The sequence below is a fragment of the Triticum urartu genome, chromosome 7A, assembly GCF_056163025.1.
Source record: "Triticum urartu cultivar PI428250 chromosome 7A, HENAU_Tu73, whole genome shotgun sequence".
NCBI lineage: Eukaryota > Viridiplantae > Streptophyta > Magnoliopsida > Poales > Poaceae > Triticum > Triticum urartu.
In genome coordinates this window covers 748,322,049-748,349,624 of record NC_141879.1, presented here as the reverse complement: position 1 = coordinate 748,349,624, position 27,576 = coordinate 748,322,049, and the positions used below count along the sequence as shown (strand labels likewise).

General features: G+C 43.6%; 4 protein-coding genes across 4 annotated transcripts; 2 read left to right on the top strand and 2 right to left on the bottom strand.

Moving 5' to 3' along the window:
- Window positions 1–511: 511 nt before the first annotated feature.
- Window positions 512–4,325, bottom strand: LOC125529989 (uncharacterized). Its single transcript, XM_087534297.1, has 5 exons — window positions 4,123–4,325; window positions 1,492–1,623; window positions 859–991; window positions 664–778; window positions 512–570 (listed from the first exon to the last, which is right to left on the bottom strand). Exons 1-5 carry the CDS (start codon window positions 4,323–4,325, stop codon window positions 512–514), a joined length of 642 nt encoding a protein of 213 aa, XP_087390423.1.
- Window positions 4,326–10,055: 5,730 nt separating this feature from the next.
- LOC147962748 (disease resistance protein PIK6-NP-like) lies at window positions 10,056–15,895 on the top strand. The gene is made up of 3 exons (XM_087534840.1): window positions 10,056–11,386; window positions 11,860–12,489; window positions 13,830–15,895. The coding sequence occupies exons 1-3, from the start codon at window positions 10,136–10,138 to the stop codon at window positions 15,645–15,647; spliced, it is 3,699 nt and encodes a 1,232-aa protein (XP_087390966.1). The 5' UTR covers window positions 10,056–10,135; the 3' UTR covers window positions 15,648–15,895.
- Window positions 15,896–16,305: 410 nt separating this feature from the next.
- On the bottom strand, window positions 16,306–18,946 carry LOC147962747 (uncharacterized). The gene is made up of 5 exons (XM_087534841.1): window positions 18,682–18,946; window positions 17,682–17,813; window positions 17,015–17,147; window positions 16,808–16,922; window positions 16,306–16,705 (listed from the first exon to the last, which is right to left on the bottom strand). The coding sequence occupies exons 1-5, from the start codon at window positions 18,825–18,827 to the stop codon at window positions 16,647–16,649; spliced, it is 585 nt and encodes a 194-aa protein (XP_087390967.1). The 5' UTR covers window positions 18,828–18,946; the 3' UTR covers window positions 16,306–16,646.
- A 2,298-nt stretch (window positions 18,947–21,244) lies between these two features.
- On the top strand, window positions 21,245–27,529 carry LOC125529987 (uncharacterized). The gene is made up of 11 exons (XM_048694402.2): window positions 21,245–21,629; window positions 22,297–22,577; window positions 22,663–22,857; window positions 23,218–23,564; window positions 24,444–24,735; window positions 25,287–25,445; window positions 25,758–26,123; window positions 26,625–26,690; window positions 26,798–26,846; window positions 26,935–27,058; window positions 27,194–27,529. The coding sequence occupies exons 1-11, from the start codon at window positions 21,284–21,286 to the stop codon at window positions 27,282–27,284; spliced, it is 2,316 nt and encodes a 771-aa protein (XP_048550359.1). The 5' UTR covers window positions 21,245–21,283; the 3' UTR covers window positions 27,285–27,529.
- The last annotated feature ends 47 nt before the right edge of the window (window positions 27,530–27,576 follow it).

Genomic DNA, 27,576 nt, shown 5'->3' with positions numbered 1-27,576 from the left:
ATTGTTGGTATAAACCAAATATGGAAGGTTGTCAATATGTCTAGTTTATAATTTGTCAATAAGAAGGACCTGGTTGATCATAAGTACTGTAGTTATTGTTCGTGATCTCACCTCACATTACTGTTGCTCCTTGGTATGCGTCCAGCAAGTCAGATGTGAGATGTCCAACAAAGCCAAAGCCTCTACGTGCCAATAACTGAAGGACACCCAGCAACATTCATTATCCGCCCAATGAGACCGATCCATGAGGCAAGTCATGACTAGCTAGCATCCAAATTCGTGAGACAAAACATGTTTAATTCGAGTACTAACCATCAGCAGAACTCCAAATTGTATGGATACTGATTGCAAAAGTTATCCATGGATCATGTTAGCACAAGTACACAATTTCCCTACATTACTTTGTAAGTTCATATTCAGTCCTCGGACATTACAAACACGCCAAGATTTTGCTTCGGCTGCTTCCTCTGTGCTATGCAAAGCAAAGATTCGGAACACCATCAGTATCACTTCACTCCTGAGCTGCATCGCTTCCTTCTTCCAGCGCCTCTTTCTCCTTTTGCTGCTCCACTGCAGAAGCAAGGTAGTTCATCATGAGTAAGGAAACACACGACAAGCAAACTGTGAAACAAACGGAACCAAACACATCTATCAGTTACTCACATGCGATCTCAGCCAGAGCTTTCTGCGTGCGCTTCTCCAGCTTGTCGATCCTCTTCTGCACGTCCCGTTTCAGATCCCAGTTTGGGTTCTTTGGAGCAATGTTCCCAAAAGGGTTCTGCAGATAAATATTGGTGAGTTAGCCTCATGAAAGATGCAAAGATGTAAAAGTATCACTACGGTTGGGTTTAATGTTACCTCGAGCTGCTTTGGCTCAGCAGCATCAGCAGCGATTGGATCTTCAAACTTGGGAAGAGACAGAGGAGCCACCTTACCGCCTCGAAGTCGCTCATCATGAGGAAGGTAGTTTCTGAACTTCAGTGGTACCTCCCTGAATCAGAAAGATTGCATATACTTGTGAACAATGATACACCCACCAGTAAAGAGTCAAGTATGCTATACGTCATCAATTGATCCCGTAAACATTTCACACCATGGTCTGATTTTTCAACAAATCAGCCTACACCGCGGACGAAAGGTTTGCATATACTTGTACACAACCAGGACATCCGACACTAACAATTTATGATTTTATAATCGGCAGTCCAATGAATGCTTAACAGAAGCCAGGAAGTGCTCTATACCAATCCAGCATGTACATTGATTTTACAAAGCGTATACTATGAGATTATAAATGGGCAGGCATTGCTGTGTAGGTAAATAAATACAGCTTTTACCAGAATGGCAAGGCTGATGAATGTAGCAACTGGAACGAATTCAGGTTTTCAGTCAGGTACAATTGGAGATTTCACTAAAATAATACTATAAAGGGACACAGCCAGAAGGCACTAAAAATGCTAGTACATAAAAGTTGTCTGTACAATTACTTACCCATTGTCTTGAACCTCATCAGATTCCTTGGTGGGGCTAACGTTTTCCTTGGAAGCATCCTTGGGTGCATCCACAGGATCTGGTAATGCTGGCCCTGTTTCCTGTTCTTCTGCAGTCTCATGTTCACCATTCCTAGTGCAGCCAACGATCATAATATTCAGCATAGATTCACTGACACGGACAATACAAATTTACATCTCCCAAGTTCATACAATGTTCTCATGGTGCTGTGCTAGTACGTCCTGAGGAGCAGCAGAATAACACTCTATTGAACTTTGTGGATTTAGGTATGAAGTAGTACGCCAACAACAAGGATAATACTCGTCTGAATTGAAATCTAAAGATTGACGAATCCGACGAAGGCAATCAAAATCCAGAAGGGATCGTCGGAATAAATGTTAAACAGGATACAGAGTTTTCTGCAAATCTCTTATGCAAACCAGATGCATCATGTGTAAGGTCGCAAATTCAGCTTCCGGGTTCTCTGCTAGTGACGAGTGAGTAATCCCAGACCCTGTAGCACAGGCGGGTGAGGACGAACGTCCCGTCTCGGATCCGAGAGACAGTCCTACGGGTACAAATCCCATGGCCTACCCACTGACCCAATATTCGGTAAAAAAAAAAAACTCCAAGCGCTCTGCTAGGACCTGCACGGACTCTGTACTGTAGCACCCAATAATGCCAAATTCTCCAAACTTAGTGCTCCTAGTGAGCATTCCTAGCTGTGCTACCATGGGCTTCTCCCTACCAACCAATATATATACAAACAAATAAGCACCAACCTAGCTTCAATACACCAACAAAATTTAGATCCTTTCATTCAAAAGAACCTCTCTCTTTCTTCTTTGTTGTGAAAAAGGAAAAAAAATACAACTTTTGGCCCTAATTTATTTTTACAAAAACAGGGACGTTATCCCCGGTTTCATTGCTCAACTACTAATTATGTGCGTGCAATGCACATTAATATTAAGCAATGTATTTTCCAAGAGAATATTAGGCAATATATTAATTGCATCACATACTAATATTTGGCAAGATCTTGATTGCACCTAGATATTAGGTACTACTATACAATTATTCACTTGATCCTAATATTGATATTAGGTAGCACCGATTTTAACATTTCCACTGTTTTGCACCGGGCTTCTTTTTTTTCATTTTCTTGGTTTTCATCGGTTATCTTTATCTCCTTCTCGAGTTTCATCGGTTTTCTTTGTTTATTTTATTTTATTATCCTCTTTTTCAACACGGGTCGACCACTTTTTCACACACATTGTACATTTTTTTGTACATTAAAAACATTTTTACACATGTTTAACTTTTTAAAATAAAATATTAACATTTTAGTATATTTTATTGTCAAATTTTTCCTTCCACATTATACATTTTTTGTATACATATCATTTTTTTTATGCAGGTTTGAAATTTTGCCATATTACCACCGACCCATAGAGCACTCATGTAACAACCTGATTTAATAGGGAATAATAAACTACTCATATCAACAAAGAATTCCTTCTTTTTTTTGAAGCCCATTTGTAAGGAACCTCAAAGTTAAACCAATACCAGTGTTCGTCTATCAAGCAGCACGATGGTGCAACAACGGTGGCTCTGGCTGGAGGAGGAGACGGATACACTAATGTGTTCATTTTTTACCAGTACCATGTGTGTTCCAAATTTGATTCAGTGTGTCTAGTACAAATTGTGTGTCTTTCTTGTTCTAGACATCTAGATTTACAAAATAATGAAAAAATGATGAGCTCATTATGTCATTTTTACCCTGCATTATTATCCTACTTGATGTCTTTTTTTAGACAATGTTCTTATTCCTACTTCTAAGTTTCCCCTATTTCTACATTTCTGCATAATAACTCCGACCTAAAGGACATAACTTGGACCGGAAAATTTAGAAGAATTTCTCGGAATTTTGGGTTGCACTTGTTTTAAATTGAATTTGTATGTTTCATAAAGGTGAAATATTGAGAAGCGACATGAGATCGTGGTGGTGACTTTGTTAATCTCAATATCAGCCGACTCAGCTCGCTTGGGGGTTACCAAAAGGGATAAGGTATACGTTTGTGTGTTTATAGAAGTGAGTGAGCACGTAGTATATACGAGCGGTTGTTATAGGGATGACAGTTTTTTTCATGAGTATGAGCAAGATGTAATGAGTTTTTTTCATGAGTATCAGCCGACTCAGCTTGCTTGGGAGTATGAGCAAGATGTAATGAGATTTTGTACCCATCTACAATGAGTATCCATACCCGCAAATTATATGGGTAGAGCCTGGGCCTGGCCTAGTGTTACCAAACTTAGATCATCTACAACCGGATTTGGCAAATCCGGCCCCTCAAACGCCCGCAGACGCGACCGGGCACACCCGCAGGCGCATCCGGACAGGCCCAAATATTTCCGTCCCGGCATCCACATATCTCAAATTTGGAGTCTCAAATCTATGCAAATACATGCACGTCGATCATACAAGAGCACGCAAATAGAAAATGTTGGTACGAAGCATAGATATCGTTTACATAAAATTTATTTTAAGTGTCAAACTCAAGCATTGTCTTCTTGATTGCCATTATTGGTTCACGTGTGCTTCACAATATTGTTGAGTAGTTGCGTGTGCACCTGCTGATCTCGAACATTCTGATGCATCTGAGGAAGTTCATCAGCTGAGCCGCATCTTGATCTTCCGGGATTTCAACTTGTTCTCTAGGTGCTTCAAAATCATCGGTTTGGGCTACACCATCACCCTCATCCTCGACAATCATATTGTGCAGAATAACACAACATGTCATCAGCTGCCACAAAGTTTCTCGTTCCCACATCATTGCAGCGCTCCACACAATTCCTCAACGAGCATGAAGCACACCAAATGCCCTCTCCACATCCTTCCAGCCACTTCCTGCATTGTTGCAAAGTGGCTCGGTTTATTGCCACGCGGCTTGGATATGGTCTTCACAAACGCCGCCCACTGAGGATAGATACCATCGGCAAGATAGTATCCCATGTTGTAGTCTCGGCCGTTGACGATGTAGTTACACGACGGTGATTCCCCATTGCAAAGCCTCCTGAACAGCGGAGATCGTTGAAGCACATTGATGTCGTTGTGAGAACGTGGCATTCCAAAGAAAGCATGCCAAATCCATAAGTCATGTGATGCCACCGCTTCTAGTACGATGGTGGCCTCTCTGATGTGACCTTGATACATTCCCCGCAAACCTTTGGGCAGTTCTTCCATTGCCAATGCATGCAATCAATTGATCCGAGCATTCCTGGAAACCCCCTTGCCTCTCAAATAGCCAACAACTTCTCCATGTCCTGCGCATTTGGTTCTCTGAGATATTCTGGTCCAAACACCTCCACCATGGCACGGGCAAACTTGACAGTAGTCTTCATACACGTGCTATTCCCCAACCTGACTATCTCACCAGTGGTGTCAGCAGCAGTACCAAGTGCAAGAATCGTCGGAGCAGTCGTGCACTTCTGCTTGACCAAGAAAGAGAGTTGGTCGCAGCAATCCCTTATGAGTTTGAAGTAGTCGTCGTGTGCCTCCACTCCCCCCCCCCACCCACCACCACCACACACAATGCACAAAATCAATGGTTTTTGCATGCGAAAACGACGACGAAACCATGGATCATCCAGGAAAACGACGACGAAACCATGGATCATCCAGGAAAGTAGGTTTGGGAGCAAGGTAGTCCTTCTGCAGTAGCTTTGCTCCGGACACCCTGTCCCGGTTGATCACTCTTCTCCCTTTGATTGAGCCCTTAAAGTTGAGAATATGCTCCACTTGCCGGTCCATTTTGTCTTGCATGCTCATGAGCATAATCATGTCCACCTCTTCGCCCGAATCCAACGAATCGAAGAACTCATCTTAAATCATTTGGTCAAGCTCCGTCGGTTCATACTCCCCGTCCGATGAAGCATCAGAATTCATCGTTTTACCTAACAAAATTACAAAAAATCCGGCCGGACAATGTGTCAAATACATCAAGCGCAAGGCGGAGCCAGAGAGTTGACGGAGGTACCACGGTGGCGTCCGGGCCGGCAACGACGTGCCCCACAGCGAGGACGGGAGGGCTCTTCCGGAGTTGGCAACAGAAAGCCTTGGAACGGCTGCGGAGCGGGTGCGGCGGTGGAGCGCGAGACGGACGGCGCGGAGGAGGAAGAAGAGAGGAGATGGCAAATGGATCCGCCTGGTCTTCAGAGTAGATTTGGTGCAATTTAGGATGGGGTCGGGCTATTGGGTCTGACGTGGCAAGCGTCTCCATATCCGCCCCATATTTAGGCTAGATATGAGGGGTGTCGGTCAGCCTGAATGTTTGAGAATCATTTGAAGGCCCGTCTAGATCAAAAAATAGTGACCAGACATTGAACGGATGGTCCGTCCAAACGTATAAGACGGGTTTAAGACGTCCGGCTATAGATGCTCTTACTCTTCTGTCCGGGGAAGCCTAGTTGGTAGCGTCCGTCCACCCGCGGTCGTACTCGTACCGCGCCATGAATGCCGAAGGCGAAGATTCACATGGAATTGAAGGCGACTCGGCCAGTCTGGACCTCAAGCCCCCTTCCCCGACCCCGAAGGTGTACCCAACAGTCTCCTTTGGTTATCCTATGAAGACACATTTCTCCGATTTGGGCTCGAGCTTATCAGGTTGAAGCTTTTTCACATAAGCATCTGCTACCTCTTAAGCACTGCGTTGGTTTTCCCTTGAAGAGGAAAGGGTGATGCAATAAAGTAGCGTAAGTATTTCCCTCGGTTTTTGAAAACCAAGGTAGCAATCCAGTAGGAGATCACGCTCGAGTCCCACGGCCTGTTTGTAAATTTTTAGAATCCTCAAATTCTAAAAGAAAAAAAAGTTATGCTCAAATTTCAGTTTTTTTTAATTTTCATTAAATATGGTCAAACTATGGTCAAACTACTTATTCAAGAAGTATTAGTGTTACTAAATAATTATTCAAGAATATTAGTGTTACTAAATAATTATTTCAATTTTTTTGAATTTTGGTCAAACTGTGGTCAAACAATGGTCAAACTACTAATTGAAGAAATATTAGTGTTACTAAATAATTATTGTTTTTAGAACGATAGTTTCAAACTCAAACAGTGAAATGTGTGACTTCATGCTCAAGCTAAATTCCTGAGGGTTAATAGGATTGACATCTTACAATTGTCAGGAAAACAACAAGTGCAGACTTGAAAATGAGGGAGAATAGAACCCGGAAGTTAAGCGTGCTCAGGCTGGGTTAGTGAGAGGATGGGTGACCGTTCGGGAAGTTAGATGATTTGGAATGATGAGGGGTGATTAGAGATTAGAGGTTAAATTGAGCAGTGATGAGGGCTGATTAGAGATTAGAGATTAAAATAATTCAAAAATTTGAAAATTTGAAAAAATAAAAAAATCATAAAATTTTCTTTAGTACCGGTTGGTGGCACCAACCGGAACTAAAGGTGGACCCCTTTAGTGACGACTCTTTAGTCCCGGTTTCAAAACCGGGACTAAAGGCCCTTATGAACCAGGACAAATTGCCCTTTTTCTACTAGTGATCGCCTAATTACCAAATCGGACGTAGGTCCGGCGTTCGATCCAACGACCTCCGGCTGGTGTGATAGATGCAACCATTAGTAAGCTGATGCCTAGCGATACCTTTTTGGGTCTGAGGTGTTTTGCTTGGTGAACTTGCCCATGGACCAGGGCAGGTTGCCTTTGAACTTTGTATGTTGGTTTTGTTTTCTATGAGAATGAAACGGGGGCGAACCTCCTTTTGATTGATTTTTCTACTGATTTATATAAATAAATTGATGTTATAGTTACTATTGCAATTTTGTAAAACAAAAACTATATATCTAGGCAATGGCGGCCTTGTTACAGTGCACTGCACCAGCTGGCTCTAATACCATCATCACAATGTTTTTTCCTCTTCTGGGTTAAAAAGACAAAATATTGAAACATGATCTACTGATAATTTTGATATAAGGTTTTCATTGTGGCAATTCCAGAGGTGTTCAACCATTAATCAACCACTTTTCTTTATTAAAAAAAGTAATCAACCGCTTTAAGTACATGCCTACATTTATGCATGCGGGCATGCAAAACTAGGCATATGTACGTCCTTGCAGTTGTAATTGCCTTGTTAATCTCTCGTTCAATGAATTCAGAGGTGGCCAAGACAACATTACCCCTGCATATAGATGCGGAGTGAGCTAGAGACAAGATCCCTCTCCTATCAAGACAAGTTGTTTTTGATTATTTGGATCAATTACCTCGCCAACCGGCCTCACATGCATGGTTAGATCCACTTGAGTCCAACAATCTCAATCTAATTTAGTTAGCGGTATATACTCTGGTACACATCTAACCACGATGATTGAGTACTTCGATTGGCCAGTCAAACGTAGAGGAGCATATCATATGGTTTGGGTCAGTGGACCAGCACCAACAACTAACAATTTTATCTTCCAGTACTCGATCCACCAGAGAACAGATCAACTGGTTGGTAGCCAGTGGTCGTCACGGCAGTTGATAGATGAAGAGGATAGGACTACTACTGAATATGAATTGAAATTTATTTATTTTGCGAGGGCTTTGCCAAATTGCCGAATACTAGCAAGTTTTCAGTGATAATTGTATTCTAGATACTTACTGTCTGCTGTCAGATAGCTATAGACCACGGGCATTTTTAAAAAAAAATTCACACTCCGAATCGCCGAAAAAAGCATGAAAATAAGCTCTAACCTTCCTGGCTAGTAGCTCGCTGGAGGGCATCATTGATATTTACCTATCAGTGTACTAGACACAATTAACTTCATTCTGTTTACCTAGATCTAGACGAAGCAATTAATTGCTTAATTTCATTTGTAAGAAGCCGGCCAAATTATATTGACCGAGAGAAAGACTCGGGGACAGCGCGCATCCATGACCTCATGTTTGTCATAAGATATTAGGGCTGGCCGGCCACTGCACATGCATTTTGTAGTGATCCGTTCATAGATGGATTAGTTTATGATCTCGATCACCATGGATAAGCCAAGATTAAGTCCATGACGTGTGAGCCTAGCATAAATGATACTACGATGTGAGGACTTAAGCAAGTCATCTTCTTGTTCAAATTAGCTAATTTGATGCTTCAATTGTATATATGGATGTATATATAGCTCCCCTTTTAAGAATGCCATGTCCAGAGCAGCATCATATGGAGGTTAATTAGCACATAATTGATGCTAATTCGGGCCACCTCCATTGACCAGCTAGAGCCATTAGTTGGCTCCCTTGTTCCCACTATCCCTCCGTAAGTCTAGCATTACTCATTCGATCACCATCACAATCAAACAGGTAGCTATAGCTACCTACCTTTCAGTAGATATTTTTTTTATCAGGCGGCTACACAATGAAGTTTTTCTTTCTTTCTTTCTTTTTTGCGACGAAAACCACTCTTACAATGAAGGTTGAAAGAGTGGTTAAAATACACTGGATACTTTTGGAGATGAAGAGAAACAACGACTTGTAGGGTTTAGTCCTGCAAAGATATTTGTTCCATTACCACGTGACACATGTGGTAAGCAATCCAAATAATTCAAAAAAAATTAGGCTTATTTAAAAAAAAAGATATTTGTGCCCTTCAAATGATGTGCTAGATTTTTACTTTTAACATAGTACAGACGCGTGCGCTCATATATACGCGCATGCACTCATCCCTATGAGCACATGAGCACACACACGCACGTGGTACCTTTATGAGCATATCTGAGAGACTGAGTCGGCATATCATTTAAAAGTTGATGAAGTCACCAAAGGCGCCTTGTAGTCGACGGGAACGTCTCTTCCCGCTGAACGCGTATCGCCAAAAATCCCGAAATAATTCCGGAAATAAATGCGAGCATCAGGACTTGAAGCCTGGTGGCTGGGGATACCACTGTCCACCTAACCATCCAACTACGGGTTTTGTTCGCCAAATGAAGCATCCGGTCTCGAGCTATGAGGTAGAAGTCTAGGCAATGGCGATGTTTTTTGAATGTTGTTATCTTGTTGAAAACATTGCTTGCATATGCTCAGATCAATTTATCAAGGTGAGAAACTATATTATGGTCTTGGTGGTAGAATCTGGTGACGGCGATGCTCACGCTTGAGTGACGCTCCTTTCCTGAAAGCGTTGCTGTTAAAGAACATCATCGTCCGTGTAGGGTCATGAGATGTTTGGTGCGGTTATGATCATTGTTATAGTTTGCCGATTGAAACGGTCGTTTAGGGTTTTTTTTTGTCTCGTACACACATGGCTTTGGTCATATATGACTTTGCTAGTCGTTGCCGACGTGTTTTTGTATGTGTTGGTGTTGACGGTGTGCATTCTAACTATGCAGAGGTTGGGTGTGCGCTCATTGTATTATGTATCCTTTTGATACTCCATTTTAATCTAATAAAATCCATCCTTTGTTGAAAAAGAGATAAGTAGGAGAAACAATTACTTGTAGGGTTTACTCGTTCTGATATTATTTCCCTTCAAACGATGCATTGGCTGTTCACGCCGTGAAGTCAAGACTTTGCTACCGGCCGCGTCTTGCGGATCTGGCCGGCTAGTAGGCACCTCTCTTGTTTAACAATGTCTAATTAGCTGTTTGGAAGGCCATAGCTCATGGATGGATTTATCCTTTAAGATTGCCATGTCTCTCTCTCTCCTGGCCCTGAGTTCAAACACAACTACACCAGCGCTAGCTCGATCGCTAGCTACTACACCATACAAGAAATTAGAAGCAACACAAACCCAGGGGGAGAGGGAGAGGGAGAGGGAGAGAGAGACTAAGTGGCGAGGGTTCCCCATGGCTGATCTAGTGATCGGCTTGTCCAAGACGGTGGTGCAGGGGGCACTGACCAAGGTCCAGTCGGCGATCGAGGAGGACGCCAAGCTCCGGCAGAAGGCCCAGCGTGACCTTGTGTCCATCACCCTGGAGTTCGAGATGATGCAGTCTTTCCTTGACGTTGCCAAGGAGGAGAGCATCACGAATAATATGGTGAGGACCTGGGTGAAGCATGTCCGGGAGCTGGCCTACGATGTTGAAGACTGCGTCGAGTTCGTCGTCCACCTCGACAACACGCCTGAGTGGTGGCGGCGGTTGCTCCCGTCCTGTGTGGCGCCGCCGCTCCCACTGGACCAGGCGGTTCTGGAGTTGGAGGAGCTCAAGCTCAGGGTGGAAGACGTCAACAACTGTTACCGGCGCTACAGCAACATCAGCGATGCTGGTTCGCTGTCCAAGCCGCTCGTGATGCTGCAACAGCCAGAGTCTGACGCGGCCATCATCGACACAACCGCGATCAACATGATCGCCGAGGCAAGGCAAGCCGCCAAGAGGCAGCGAGGCCTACGTGACCTCACTAAGTTCATCATGAATGGAGACGGTGACCGCCAAGTGATTGCCATGTGGGGGACAGCCGGTGATCTTGGAAGGACAACATCTGTCATCTGGAAGGCCTACAATGAACAGGAAATTTGCAGTAACTTCACCTGCCGTGCCTGGGTGAAGCTCATGCATCCTTTCAAGCCCCACGAGCTCGTCCAGTCCTTGACTGCTGACTTCTATGCAACCACGAGCAAAGAACCACAAGGACAAGTTGTGGCTTCAAATGTCCTGCTGAGCATGGAGGACCATCACATCCAAGAGTTTTTGCAGAAACTCAACACGGAGAGGTACCTCATCGTCTTGGAAGACCTGTCCAGCATGGAAGAATGGCGTGCTATTAGGACGTTTTTTCCCAACATGAAGAATGGCAGTTGTGTCATCGTGTCTATGCAGCAATTCGTAGTAGCAAGCTTGTGCGTGGGACCTCCTCATCAACTATTGGAGTTGGAGCAGTTCTCGGCTGACCACTCTGTTTATGCCTTCATCAAGAAGGTAATTACTCCTACACATTCTCACAAGGCTGGTTGTAATGGGGACCTCCCTAATGCATAGTATCATATATCAGTATCATGTAGTACTATATCTATTGCCATGCATCACACAAAGTAGTATAGCATTTATTATGATACGGTATCATGATATGATACTCCACCTTCTCTTTCTTCATTTATTGCTATGACACCTCATCAAAATTGCCTAGTTGGCATACATGATACTAGCTATGATACTACCATTACAACCAGCTATGATACTGCAAATAAATTACACTGCACTGAACTCCGTTTACTAGTTTAGACATTAATTACCAAAGTGACCCATCCCCGCCTTCAATTAATCATTATATTACCTAATTATTAATCCCATCATTACTTTACTGTACCTAATTATTATTCCCATCATGTGCATTTTTCTCTCTCCATTTTTCTGTTAGCTATGGCTGGCTCTGACGGGTTTTTTTTTTCCAGGGATCTCGGTGTGACGGAGATGAATGCCGGGAGACCGGTGAGAAAATTGAAACAGCCAGAGAGTGGATGCAGAAGCATCCACTTGTTGGACGTGAGTCGGAAATAAGTGATCTTTATAAACTTATATTTAAGGCATATCTCAGTTCAATCCAAGTTATTTCTGTGTGGGGAATGGTTGGTGCTGGGAAATCAGCTCTCGTTAAAATGTTGTTTTGCAAAGCAATCACCAACATGAAAGCTCAAAAAAAGTATGGCTGGGTGGATATATCCCATCCATTCGATTTGAGGGACTTCTGTAGGAGATTACTTTTCAGTTTTGGCTCTAAATCTATCCATGGCAATAAGGACAGTACTGCACACCTTGATACAACGGGAAACAAAAATCCAATTCTAGAGTGTCAGAATATTCTGAAAGAGCAGATGTGTCTCGTTGTCATTGATGGTCTGAAGTCCACAAAAGAATGGGATTTGATACAAGCTGACTTGGTATCTGGAACTTCTCACAACTGTATCATCGTAATTACAAATGACGCAAGTATCGCCGCACACTGTAATGCAGACACGGGAGAGCTCGTCTTTAATGTCAAGGGTCTAGAAGCTGATGCAGCCTTTCAGCTCTTCGAAAGAGAGGTTTGTTTTTAGAAACTTTCATCGGTTTTACTTAATTCCTTCTATATAAATCCGTGCATGCATGCTCTTACAAACTTATGGTAGTGCTTTTCTACGTCCAAACAATCAATGGAAAATGGTTTGTGCAGAACTTACAAAGATGCCACAATTTCACGCACTGGTGGTGCTTTTCTACGTCCAAACACTTAAGTTCTACTCCCTCCGCCCGGAAATACTTGTCGGATAAATGAATAAAAATGGATGTATCTAAAACTAAAATATGTCTAGATACATCCATTTCTTCGACAAATGTTTTCGGGCGGAGGGAGTATTGGTCATTGGACTAATTTGAGTTCCTAACAACCAAAAGGAGGACAATGGAAATTCTTAGAGTCAGAGCGAAGCTACTGAAGCACATTGTTTAGGTCTACAATGCGTAGACTGATGACAAACTGACTTGGAGAACTATTGTGATATATACTTTTGACTTGATTTCAGACACCTGTGGCAAGGTGAGTAGGTGTTGTGTTTTGGTCGATGAAACATGAAAACTTTAGATGGCTTGGATTCTTTAGTACGACACTCGCAAGTGTCATTTTCATCACAAAGAATGTGCTGGGACAGCAAATGACTTGAGAGGTGAGACCAGTAGCACGTCCTCACAACATTTCGGAAGTCCACGGAATGTTCTGAAAATAGTCTGCAAAATATAGTTCAACCAGTGCAAAACACTACTTGAATGTTCAAGCTAGGTAACTACAGATTGTTTTCATAAATTTACTGCTTACACCTCTATCACAAGCCCAACGAGGAAGTAGTATCCTGTAGCTTACATGCGCGTCATTCCCTTCTTGGATGCGTCGTTGGTGAAGCATCTTTCTCACTGTCTGGGTAATGTCATTGGTGGTGCTTGGTGCTGATGGTTGCTACATGTTGTAGTTCACTTCGACACTTCAGAGATCCCTTTTTTGTTTTCTGTCTTTTGTGTGCGGGCGTTGATATTGGTTATGTGCATCCTACTCATTCAGAGGCCGGGTGTATGCTCATAGTTTTAGTATTCCCTTCATGTGGCATTATGAGTCAATAAAAAAGCAACCTTTATCCAAAAAAAAAAGGCTATATAAATTTATAAACTATATGAGTGGTGGTAAATTATGTTCTGAAATTATCTCATTATAAAAATTTCCAAACTGGTTTTGGTTACAGTAGAATGCTTCTGCTGGAGAAAGTAATGTTATTATTTCCTTTGCAATATTGCATTTACAATCAAGGCATATGAATGAATACACTATTTCATTTACATCTTTTGATGCATGGCTTCTGTGATGCAAACTGATGTTAATCTTTCGTTTGAACACCAGGTATGTAGGATCAGTCCAATGTGCTCTTCATTGGTTGATGATGGTTTGAAAGAACTTATTTCCAAATGTGGCGGACTTCCCAAAGTCATAGATAATATAGTTGGCTCATTGGCCACCAAGGAACTGGGATCGACGTACAGTGCACGCGCCCTCAGTAACAATTTTATGCATGCTCTAGAGACCAACCCAGAATTTCATACTCTGCAGGATCTATTTGATTGGATACGTACCTACTTCCGTACTTGTCCAGATTCTCTCAAGCCATGCATCCACTATCTGCCAATCTTCCCTCGAGGCAACAACATCCGGCGCAGGCGACTAATAAGGCGGTGGATCGCAGAGGGTTACTCGAGGGATAGCCATGAAGAATCTGCAGAGGAGAATGGGGAGAAGCACTTCTTGAACCTCCTTGATCTGAGCATAATCCAGCAGCCACCAGAAGAAATTGCCAGCACTGCACTAGGCAACAAAAGGGTGGTCCTGTGCCGTGTCAATGGTTTCATTCGTGAGTACGTCGTCTCACAGATAATGGAAGAGAACTTTGTGTTTGAGCTGGGCAAGAATTGTTCCCTAACCACCCAACGCACAGGGCGACACCTTGTCATATTGAAGAGTTGGGACAGAGATAGAATTGTATTCAAGAGCACTGACTTCTCACGGCTACGTTCGCTTACAGTTTTTGGTGAATGGGAATCATTCTTCATCTCCAAAAGCATGAAGATTCTCCGGGTGCTTGATCTGGAGGATGCACACGGTATGAAGGATGCTGATCTCGAGAAGATGGTGAAGCTATTGCCTCGCCTCAAGTTCCTCTCGCTACGAGGATGCCGTGAAATCTGCCATCTACCAAGTTCATTGGGTGATCTGAGGCAGCTCCAGACTCTGGATGTCAGGGGCACTTCCATAGTCAGCCTTCCAGAGAACATCACCAAGTTACAGAAGCTGCAGTATATTCGTGCCGGAAGTGGCACCAAGGAAAAAAGTTTCGACCTGGCAGCATCAGCTCCACCAGCTTCAGCCTGTTTGTTGCCCAAGGTCTACAAATGCCGTCAACCAGTCGGTGTTGTGATGCCTGAAGGAATTGGGAAGATGACAGTGTTGCATACACTCGGTGTTGTCAATGTGGCTGCTTCAGGGAGGAGAGCTGTACTTAAAGAGCTCAAGAAGCTGACTCAACTGCGGAAGCTGGGTGTATCTGGCATAAACAAGAACAACAGAAAGGAGTTTATCTCTGCGATCAATGGCCATGTCCATCTGGAATCATTATCAGTGCAGCTCAGCAAGGACAATCAAGTTTGCTTGGATGACATTCCCATGCCACTGGAGAACCTGCGGAGCCTAAAACTGTATGGTCTTAATGACAAGTTGCCAAAGTGGAGGGACCAGTTAAGCAAGCTCGCAAAGCTGAATTTAGAGATGGCCACCTTAACGGAAGATGGCATCGAGTTCCTTGGCAGGCTACCACAACTATGTATTTTTCGTGTCAAGCAGGTTCAAGATGGCGAGCTCCATTTTGGTGTCACTATGAGTGGATTAGAGGCCGTGACTTATCAGGATGTCAAGGTCCTCGAGATTGCTTGCGGTTGCAGCTCCAGCATCTTACACGTGACTTTTGGATCAAGAACGATGAAGAAACTTGAGCTGCTCAAGGTTGACTGCTGCGGTGGGTCGCCACCATATCAGTTCTCTGGCCTGGAGAATCTGGGAGGACTCAGGCAAGTCTTGCTACTTAACGGTTCCAACGCCCATGCACTGAAGGAACGACTTGAGAGCCAGCTTGATGGGCATCCAAACTCAGTGAAACTCGGGCTCGAGTAACCACCACGCTCATCCTCAAGGGTCTGCTCTATCTTCCGTGTGTTTATTTATCCAAATGTTTTTCTACCTACTAGCTTGACTCACTGGTTGGTTTGTGTAAAGCTTTTGTGCTGTTTGGCCATCTTACTGGTTGCATACATGCATGTAATATCATATACTCATACCGAGCACTGGGATTTCTGCTTAATAATTGCCTTCATTCATTGTGATATACGGTTAATTGATCCCACGTTTGCAATATTATTACAGTATACGGTGTACTATCATAAATGTGTTGGTTGGGGTTATCACATTGAATTAGGTCCATATTTCCCTTTTCCTTCCTATCGATGTTTATTTATCGTGACCATTACGGTGGATATTTTAAAAATTATTTACAAAAGTAGCCTGAGTCTCAGAAACAGCTAGCTGCATCCAGCGAAAGATCTGAATTAGGTGCATTTTCCCTGGAAGAACGGGAGCTATTTTGCTCATTGTTTTGATTGTTGGGTATAAATCAAGCAGAGAAGCTAGTTTAGTTACTGTTGGTAATCTGACCTCATATTTTCAGTCGGTTGCTCTCTGTCCAGGAAATTTCCTTCTCGCTCCCATTGCACCGCTGTTCAATTCACTTGAAAAATTTTGCTACACATGCCAAGTCAGAAACAAAACCTCGAAATTCACAAGCATCCGGAACAGATTAGATCAAGCAGAACTTCAGCATCTGTCCAATGGACAATAACATAGTAAGCATGACAACTCCATGGCTAAATATATCCTCCAACTTCGTGAGATGAATCTAGTTGATTCAGTAGTCACCAAGACACTAACCATCAGTAGAACACAAAATTCTGGATACTGGACTGAAAAGCATCGTCCATGGACCATGTGAGCGCACGATTACAATTTCCGTACATTCGTCCTCAGCCCACGCCATGCATTACAAATACATCACTGTTTGACTTCATCTAGCTGCTTCCTCTGTTCTACACAAACATTTGACCCAGCACCAGTACCACTTCACTCTTGAGCTGCATCGCTTCCCTCCTCCAGTGCCTCTTTCTCCTTTTGCTGCTCCACTGCGCAGGAAATGAGTGGTTCAACGTGAGTAATAAGTGAATGCACAACAGGAAACTGAGCTCAAAACTAACTGAACCAAACATCTACCAGTTACTACTCACATGCAATCTCCGCCAGAGCTTTCTGAGTGCGCTTCTCCAGCTTGTCGATCCTCTTCTGGACGTCTCGTTTCAGGTCCCAGTTCGGGTTCTTGGGGGCGATGTTCCCAAAGGGGTTCTGCAGATAAATATGGTGAGTTTTGCCCCGTGAAAGATGCAAAGATGTCACAGAGTCGTGAAGGTATGATATGGTGGATCCAGAAATGTTACCTCCAGCTGCTTTGGTTCAGCGGCATCAGCAGTGATCGGATCTTCAAACTTGGGAAGAGACAGCGGAGCCACCTTGCCACCTCGGAGCCGCTCATCATGAGGAAGGTAGTTTCTGAACTTCAGTGGTACCTCCCTGAATCAGAAAGATTGCATATTTGTGAACAATGATACACCCACCATTAAAGAGTCAAGTATGCTATACATCATCAATTAATCCCGTACACATTTCACAGCACGGTCTGATTTTTCAACAAATCAGCCTACACCACGGATGAAAGGTTTGCATTTACTTGTAAACAATCAGGACATCCAACACTAACAATTTATGATTTTATAATCGGCAATCCAATGAATGCTTAACAGAAGCCAAGAAGTGCTCTCTTAACAATCTAGCATGTACATTGATTTTAGATAGCATATACTATGAGATTATACATGGGCAGGCATTGCTGTGTAAGTAAATCAATTCAGCTTTTACCAGAATGACAAGGCTGATGAATGCAACAACTGGAACGAATTCTGGTTTTCAGTCAGGTACAAATGGAGATTCCACTAAATATAATACTACAAAGGAAGACAGCCAATTATTATACACAGAAGATATATGTAAAATACAGAAGGCAGTAAAAAATGTTAGTACGTAAAAGTTGTCTGTTCAATTACTTACCCATTGTCTTCAGCCTCATCAGATTCCTTAGTGGGGCTAACATGCTCCTTGGAAGCATCCTCGGGTACATCCACAGGACCTGGCAATGCTGGCCCTGTCCCCTGTTCTTCTGCTGTCCCATGTTCACCATTCCTAGTGCAGTCAACAAACATAAAATTCAGCATAGATTCACTGACACAGACAATACAAATTTACATCTCCTGAGTTTATACATTTTTCTCATGGTTCAGTCCTGTAGCTAGCACATCCAGAGGAGCAGCGCAATAACACTCTAGTTTGAATTGAATTCAATTCAAACCAGATACTGTTATGAGAACAACATCAGGCAGAGTTGCAAATTCACAATGAGATATATTGTCATTTAAATATATCTCAATGTCATAGCTAAAGGTCTCAATTTCATAGCATTTAAATATAACTTAAACATTGTGGATTTTGGTATGAACTAGTACAGTGATAATAATGATGACGAAACTTGTCTCGATTTCATAGCTAAAGGTCGACGAATCGGACCAAACACAACCAAAATCCAGAAGGGATCATCGAAGCAAATGTTAAACAGGACAGGATCCATCTTCGTTCAGCTTTCAGGTTCTCTGCTAGTGAGTAATCCCAGACCCTGTAGCACAGGCAGGTGAGGACGAACGTCTCATCCTGGATCCTAGGAATGGTCCTACGGGTTTGAACCCCATGGCCTACGCACTGACTCGATATGCGCTTAACAAAAGCTCCAAGCGGTCAGCTAGGACCAGCACAGGATTCTGTAGCGCCCAATCCTGCCGACTTCACCAAATTGAGTGCATCCGCGAGCATTCTCGGCTATGCTACGAAGGGCTTCTCTCTACCCAGCGCATACCAACCAACATATACAAACAAATAAGCACCAACCTAGCTTCGGTTCACTCCCACTAGAAAGCCGAGAGGCGGAGCCGTCGCAGCTACTTACGGCACAGGAGCGGGTGAAGCAGAAGGGAGAAGTGAGGGGAGGGGGAAAACGTACTGCTGGTCCGCGTCGGGGGCGGCGGCGGGCGCGGGGGAGGGGGCGGGGGCGGGGGAGGCGCCGTCGGGGGTGGAGAGGAGCTCCTTGGCGGCGCGGAGGGCCTTGAGGCGCTCGCGGCGGGCGGCGGCGTCCTCCTCGGCGCCCATCCCGACCTGGCTCCGGCTCCGGCGCCGGGGAAGCGGGCTAGCTAGGGTTTCGGCTCTGCTCGACTCGCCGCAATGCTTGGTTCGATTCGCTTCGGGAGGAAGAAGAGGAGGACGTGGGCCTGCGCGTTGGTTGGGCGGACATTCATTCTTTGCTGTGCGGGCTGGGCTGCCTTCTGCTCCCGCCCCGTCCCGGGCTCCCGGCCCAGCGGCAGTGGGAAACAAATGCAAATTTAAAATCCTCCTTACAAAAAATACATACAAATTAGATTTTTTTTCAAACTACCTCTGACACGGATTTGAATGTTGTTTAGTACGGGTAGTATGGGTATGATCAATTTAATTAAGTGCATGTGCAATGCGGGTGTTTTCGCCATCACCATGAAGAAAAGGGAGAAGGATAAAAGCAGCGGATCACAAAATTCAAAGCCGGCTCGAACTGAACATGATTTCACTGGTGCCGAACTCTAGCATTCAATATTAACTCTCAACATGATTTCACTGTTCCTAACATAGTCACCCCATGCTTTCTTTTTTCTTTGTCCGACTGCAAACTGAATGGGACGACGGGCCCAGTTGAAGGCTTTGGTCCTTTCTTTCAAAAGAGCTTTTTTTAGGTTCAGAAGGGTTTTTCCCCTTATGCTAATGTCTACATTTTGTACTCTGCATGCGCTGATTTTTCTTCTAATGAATCATGTGCGTTCCTAATTTGATTCCGCGTGTCTACTAAAAGTTCCCGATGCGTTTGGTTGGAGCTATGTATGAGAATACATTGTATTAAATTAGTGGTAAGTGAATACATTATGTGTTTGGTTCACTGGTGGAGGACTCGAGTGGGCAAGGCGTGGCGGCCGCCATACCTTGAATCGGCGGTAATTTTTCCCTATACCTATGCATATGCATCTCTTGGCTGGCACGAGTTTTTAGTTCGCGAGTGGAAGATCAATCAAGCTGCTAGGTTGCTTGCTTCCTCTGATTTTACACCTACACGTACGTGTACAACTTACAGTGTATTTATTCTAGCGTTCTAAAAGTCAACACTTAACTTTGCATCTTTCATGGCTAGCAAAACGCAGTTTGGCATACCGTCGTCCCCAACTGAAACTGGAGACGGAAGAGAAGGGGCTAGCAAAGCTAGAGGGCCAGAGGGGTATATCTCTAAATTTTAGTGGCAGTTTTAATAGCTTGTAATATGCAATTGTAATGATTTTATATTTTTAGAGGAAATTTAGTGTTGTGAACAGCAGATTTGGAAAAAATATTTTGAAGTACATGGTAATGCCTTGATAAAATTGAGGAACAAGGGTAGGGCATTGCCATTGCTTGGGTCCTCTACGCCATTAAAAGCTGCACTATCGGTATGTTTTAGATTCTTTTTCTATTTAAACATTTTTACATTCATTGTCCTTGGTTATTCTGTTGAGGATCACATGAAAAAAATTAATGTGCATTGTTAGTGTGTATTGACTATTACAACTTTGCATCAATTTTTTTTATTAAAGAGTTCGCCCCACCTTAAAATTTTTCCGTCCTCCGCCTCTGGTTTGGTTCATGCAAGGGAATAAGAAGCCGTGGAGTACCGTCGCTGCCCTTGTAGAAGATGTCGGAGGATTGGAGGACAGACGGCTGCTGGGGATGGCTAGTGATGGAGATTGAGATTATCAGCCGTTCACAACAATGCTACTGCTCACGGTAACGGAGGCGAATGGAGGTTGGCGGCGGTGGTGATGGTACTGCTCCGCTGCTGCTTAGTACTCATGGTCAAGGAAGCGACCTTTGCTGCTTGGTCCTCGTGGTCAAGAAACGACCGCTGCTGGTTGGTCCTCGTGGTGAAGAAAATGATTAGGACGAGCGGTGTTATCGATACCAGCCTGTATTGGGTGTTCTCATTTTTTGTGAAGGACGATTTGCAATTACAAGGTAACTGAAACCAACACGGCCGAAACAAACGCAGGTGATGTAATCGTTAGTCTGGTGTGTACGCGAGAAAACGAAAATCTCACGAACCAAACGCGTCGTCCGTGTCTTTCTATTTCCCCACAAACATCTAAATTTTTATAAAAGTAATGATAAATAGATGGCTTCCAGCACTCCACTTTACACCTCCATTTGCAGTGGCGGAGCTATGTGTGCTGGGTGGGTGGTGGGGGGGGGGGGGCTAATTTCATCCGTAGCCCGCCATAGTCCATTTGTATCCTACCTCTATTGTTTCTACATTTCTTTAGAATAGCTTTTCCGATCTAAATGCCCTTACTGGGACCGGGAAATTCAGAAGGATTTCTCTGAATTCTTGGCCACGATTTGTTCAAATTCAAGCCGCACAATTCGAAATCGAAAACCCCCATGCACCATATACCCGTATCCAATCCAATCCAAGCCACCCAAACACCCAAATCGTGCGGCGGAGGGAAGCCCACCATCGTCATCATCGCCATTGGCAACCGACGAATAAATAAACGATGCTCCTCCGCATCGGCCTCGCCGTCGGCTCCACTCTCCCCCGCCTCCCCCTCCCTCTCCCCTCGATCCCGCCGCTCCGGCCCCACTCCTCCTGCCGCTGCCTCTCCCGCCGCCGCGCCCTTCTCCTCCTCCCCCTCTCCTCCCTGCGCCCCTCCGCCTCGGCCGTCTCCTCCTCCGCCGCGATGGCCGCGCCGCCGGTGGCCAGGAAGGTGCCGCGGAAGCTGGCGGAGCACGGGGACGTGCGCGTGGACGACTACTACTGGCTCCGCGACGACGCGCGCGCCGACCCGGACGTCCTCGCCCACCTCCGCGCCGAGAACGACTACACCGCCGCCCTCATGTCCGGTCAGTCAGATCAGCAGCCCGCTCGCTCGCTTGCCCTTCTCCCCTAGGTTAGATTAGAAGATGCCGCGCCTGGCGCTCGGTGGCTCGGCTTCGATCCGCCAGCGTAACTACTGCTACGCTGTATCTGCCGTTGCTTCGTTAGTGCTACCAGGGGATCTGAGTGGACCAGATTGCTCTAGTGTGGCTAGCTTCACCTAGTACATCACCTAGCAGTGTGCCATGACACTGTAATTGCAGTCATTGCTAGATCAATCAGCGTTGTTAGTAGAGGATCAGCGGAATTTACCTGATTATTGGTCCGTTCAGCTTGATTGCTAGTAGAATTCCTCCGCTTATGCCTCGCCGCTGGTTGTAATGTTATTAGGTTACAAGCACTGTTTTCGAGTCGAACGACTGGTCGATGAGTTGTAACTGGAAGTCGACTCAAACACCTCGGAGACTAGTCGATCGGCAAGGCACGACTCGTCAAGAGTCGCTACCCCAGAATGACTCGTTGACTTGAACACCTTTGTTACAAGTTATAGTATGTGCCTCCTAGTGTGGATCATGGTCAACGTACTTAAAGAATTAGAGCTGTATCTCAGACTAGAACGTATCTGCTGAAGTAATTTTTGGTCTTGGCATGGTGTGCTGCATTTTGGTTTAACTCCTATTTTATTCCCTCCAGATACCAAACAACTTGAGGATGAAATATTCGCTGAGATCCGAGGGAGGATCAAGGAGGACGATATAGACGCGCCTCTGCGCAAGGGGCAGTATTACTACTACAAAAGAACATTGACCGGCAAGGAGTATGCACAACGCTGCAGGCGTCTTGTGCTGACCGATGGCCCTGTTACGGTCCACGACGAGATGCCCACAGGTCCTGATGCGCCTGCTGAGCATATTATTCTGGACGAGAATTTGAAGGCTGAGGGCCATGACTACTACAGCATTGGGGCTTTCAAGGTATGCTTGTGGATCCATGTCCTCTTCTCCATGTGTGTATGTTTGTTTGTTAATTAATGTCCCACTTGGATGCTTCACATTTCAGGTCAGTCCCAGTGGTAAGCTAGTTGCTTATGCAGAGGACACTAAGGGTGATGAAATCTACACTGTTTTTGTCATTGATGCGGAGAGTGGACAGTATGTTGGGCAACCACTTAAAGCAATTACTTGTGACATCGAGTGGGCTGGTGATGACAACCTTGTTTACATAACAATGGACAACATTCTTCGACCAGATAAAGTATGTTAACTCTTCTTCTTACTCCTACACGAAATTTATCCTCATCTATGCTAGTAAGCTGCATACACACTAGACAAAAGAACAAAATAATGATGTTGTGATTTACGTACTGCGATTGCTCTATTGGTCAATGGTTGCAATGCTGTTCAGGGTGTTGTGCCCTGCATACAATTCTTTTAATGTTAATTTCTTGTAAAGGGAAAAAAGTAACTTGAATTCCTCATCTGTGGTTCAAGAATAAGTATTCAGTTATCCTTTGGCCCATATATGTTTTATAATTTGATATTGCAGTAGCAAGTTTTGTGTTTACCAGTGTTTGTAATAGTTTATTGAGTCTTTACCTTTTATGGGCTTTTGCAGGTGTGGTTACACAAGTTAGGATCTGATCAATCGGATGATACATGCCTGTATCATGAAAAGGATGACACATTTTCACTTGGTCTTCATGCTTCCGAAAGCAAAAAGTATTTATTTGTTGGATCTGGAAGCAAAAATACAAGTTTTATATTTTACCTAGACATACCCAGTCAGAGCAAGGAGCTCGCAGTTTTGACACCTCGTGTAGATGGCATCGATACAACAGCAAGTCACCGTGGAGACCATTTCTATATTACAAGGAGAAGCGAAGAATTCTACAACTCCGAATTGGTTGCTTGCCCTTTGAATAATGTAGCCGAGACTACTGTCTTGCTACCGCATAGAGAAAGGTAATAATAAACTTCATTGTACTAATTTATGTTTGGAAGGTCAGTCAGTCTTGTGGTTGATGGATCGTATGCTGGTAGACACTAGACAGTACACAATTGTTTTTTAAACACCATCCTCGATGTAATATTATTTGTATTATTGTATTTATTTGTGATATACCTACTCCAAGGATATAGAAACGGTAATAGAAAAAGCATGATATTTTTTAGCTTGGACATTGTTCTAAAATAGAAGACATTGTTTGTAGCTCATCAATGTTATTTCTAGAAACCTTCACGTTAACATTTTGTAGTTCCAGACTCGAGCATGAAATTTCACTGTGGAGTTAGTTCTGGCTAACAGGTCTGAGGATCTTGGTTGTACTTTGTTTTTCAGATCTTGCTTCTGTACGTAATCAACCACATTTTATCTATTGGATAGCTAATGGACCTGTTCTCAGTTCTTACTGATGTCTTCAAACTTTTGGGCACAAACCTGTTACTCTTTGCATCTTGTCATAATCTCGGGCATATGGATCATTGGTATGATGACAGTACAGCGTTCTAGATTTGGCTACATCTGCTTCCTAGCTTTTGTTTCTTACAGTTACAAAGCAGGTCAGAAGCTTGATGCCATGAAAATGACACTCCAGGGTTTTTTGTAATATACCGAAAATATCTGTGGTTAAGTATGGTGTTTAGATTATACTAGGATAGTCATGTACTATATGTATCAAACTGAAAACTGCACACACCTATCAGTTAAAGTTGTTTGTTGCAAATTTAATTGACTGTGACTTGCTTTTCTTATCAATGGATGTACTATGTGTTAGGGCTGCTGTAATGCCCATTAACAACATGAAGTAGCATTATTGTTTAAATACTTGAAACTCCTTGCAGTGTGAAAATTCAGGATGTCCAACTCTTTGAGAATCACATTGCTGTATACGAGCGTGAGAATGGTCTACCAAAAACAACTGTCTATCGCTTACCAGCCACTGGAGAGGCAGTTGGGCAACTTCAGGGAGGACGGGCAATTGATTTTATTGATCCAGCATATGCAGTGGAACCTGAGCCATCACAGTTCCATTCAAATGTTGTTCGCTTTTATTATAGCTCAATGAGGACGCCACCCTCTATCTTTGACTATGACATGGATACGGGGGTGTCGGTATTGAAGAAAATTGACACTGTAAGTTATCACCTGCACCATTTAGCTTTGATGTACCTATGTTTAACACTACTAGTGCCATGGTAACAAACCGTGCACCTGCTTAGGACCCCCCCCCCTCTTACCTGGCAACCAAACACAATGAACATCAGAATTTCCAGAGTGGGAAATCACTTGATTACTTCTTGTTTGATTCTTGCTCTCCTTAATTTGTTAGATTATTCTGACAGTATGGTTCAGTATTAGAACAGAAGAACTTTGCACTTGCTTTGTTTTATACAAGCCTAATACTCTGTCTGATTCCACATGTCATTTTTACTGTATATATAAACAACAATGACATGTATTTTTAGAAAGAAGGTGAAATAATCATAAGAGACACTAAATAATCGGTGATTTGTTTTTTTTTAAGTCATGATGCAAGCATTGTCCTCTTGTGCTCCTGCAAATGGTCTAGGTCAATCTACATTTTGGTGTCTGCTTCATTCTAACAAATGTGTTAATTTATTCACAAATTTCAGTAGAAAGAACTCTTATGAACCCATGTTGATTTGAGCTTTTGATTTTCTCAGGTTTTAGGTGGATTTGATGTGTCAAACTATGTAACAGAGAGGAAATGGGCTGCTGCTTCTGATGGAACTCAGATCCCCATGTCTCTTCTTTACAGAAAAGATATGGTGAAGCTTGATGGCTCAGACCCCATGCTGCTATATGGATATGGCTCGTATGAGGTATGGACTCTATAATTTATTATCTTCTGTAAATAGCAAGTTTCTACAATCTTGATATGCAAGAAAATAGGGTGACACATCCTTGAAAAGAGAGCCTAAACAGGGAATTTTTTTGCCTCTCTGATATTACTGGTTTCGGTCATTGTATGTTTGGTAAAGTCTGCTGAACAACGACAAAAACAATGTTTTCCTTTTAACTCATGTAAAAATTGCCATATAACTGAGACTATCAACACATTTCAGCCTTTAGCAATTAGTGTGTTGTGCTGCTTCTAACCATGCTCACTGCTTACACATTCCTTGTGGCAACAGATATGCATAGATCCGACTTTCAGGGGATCTAGGTTCTCTCTGGTGGACAGGGGTTTTATATACGTGATAGCTCATATCCGCGGAGGTGGTGAAATGGGCCGGAATTGGTATGAAGATGGGAAGCTGCTGAAGAAGAAAAACACTTTCACTGATTTCATTGCCTGTGCTGAGCACTTGATAGAAAACAAGTACTGTACGAAGGAAAAGTTTTGCATCAACGGGAGAAGTGCAGGTGGTCTACTGATGGGTGCTGTCCTAAATATGAGGCCTGACTTATTCAAGGCAGCTGTTGCTGGGGTGCCTTTCGTCGATGTTCTCACGACTATGCTTGACCCAACTATCCCGTTGACTACAGCTGAATGGGAGGTATTAATCTCCTATATTTTACTTAATTTTGTTTTCATGGTTTACTGTCATATTGTCACTTCGTACACTTGCTTCAGTTAGACATAGGTTAGCTTGGCCTTTGATGCAAACCAGGCTTGTTGGCAGGCATGTCTAAGACTAGGAAATGATTGCCATACTATAATATATATGTCATCAAATTCCTTTTTACATAATCTGAATGTATCTAGTTTTTATGCCATTTATATCCTTATGATAAAAAAATAAAAATAAATAGGAAGCGAATAATCTGCCCTGTATGTAATCTGTGCATGCCCATTGGCCATGCACGTGCTTTAGTCTTGTTATGCACTCCCTCTGTAACTTAATATAAGACGTTTTTTGACACAACGACAATGTCAAGAAACGTCTTATATTATATTACGGAGGGAGTATTTGTTCTAGGTATCAACTTTCATTGCATTGCGCACCTGCAGTTTTGTTTCTGCTATCACCAACACATCCTTTTTGCCCTTGATTCAGGAGTGGGGTGATCCAAGGAAAGAAGAATACTACTATTACATGAAATCTTATTCTCCTGTTGATAACGTAAGTGCTGATCTTTATTTTGTGATATATGTGTTTTCTTGCCCCGCATGGTATCGAGGCTGGCTGCCGAAATGTATTTACCTGAGATGTCTGTCCATCTGCTGCAGGTAAAAGCACAAGACTATCCCCACATTCTCGTCACTGCTGGCTTAAATGGTATGGCCCTTGGATTCTGAGTTTCCATTGGCTACCATTAGCCGTTACACCAGATTATACTCACAGCTAACTACTCCGTGACAAACAGATCCTCGCGTGATGTACTCGGAGCCTGCTAAGTTCGTGGCGAAGCTGAGGGAGCTGAAGACAGACGACAACCTCCTGCTGTTCAAGTGCGAGCTCGGCGCTGGGCACTTCTCCAAGTCGGGGAGGTAAATAAATAGCAAAGGATACATTACTTCTTTGTGCTTGATTTTTTCCTTTCTTACATGGCATGCTGTAGTGCCAAAAAGGAACAAATAACTTTTTTGCTTTTCCTGCCTGACTATCGTTGTTTTAACTTGCAGGTTTGAGAAGTTGCGAGAAGACGCCTTCACCTACGCATTCATCCTCAAGGCGCTGGGCATGATGACTCCAACAACAGCTTCTTCGCTGTGACGTGCACACATATCCATCGTCGCCGTCAGTAACTGCATGGATTTAGTTTTTTAGACACTTCTTCTGATTTGCCCAAAATGGTGGGTAAGAAAGGAAGCCATATGAATTAGTTGTGGCCTGTGATGTGAGGGAGTGGACTAGCAACTGAACCTTTGACACTGTTGTTTAGCAAGAATGGGAGGAGCGATCCTTTGTTTCGGTATCGTGGTTTGGTCTGATGATAAGGAAGTGCGATCCCTTTTTAACTTGTGCGTTTGACGTGTGGGGGAGCACAAGATTGGAAGTGCAGTCC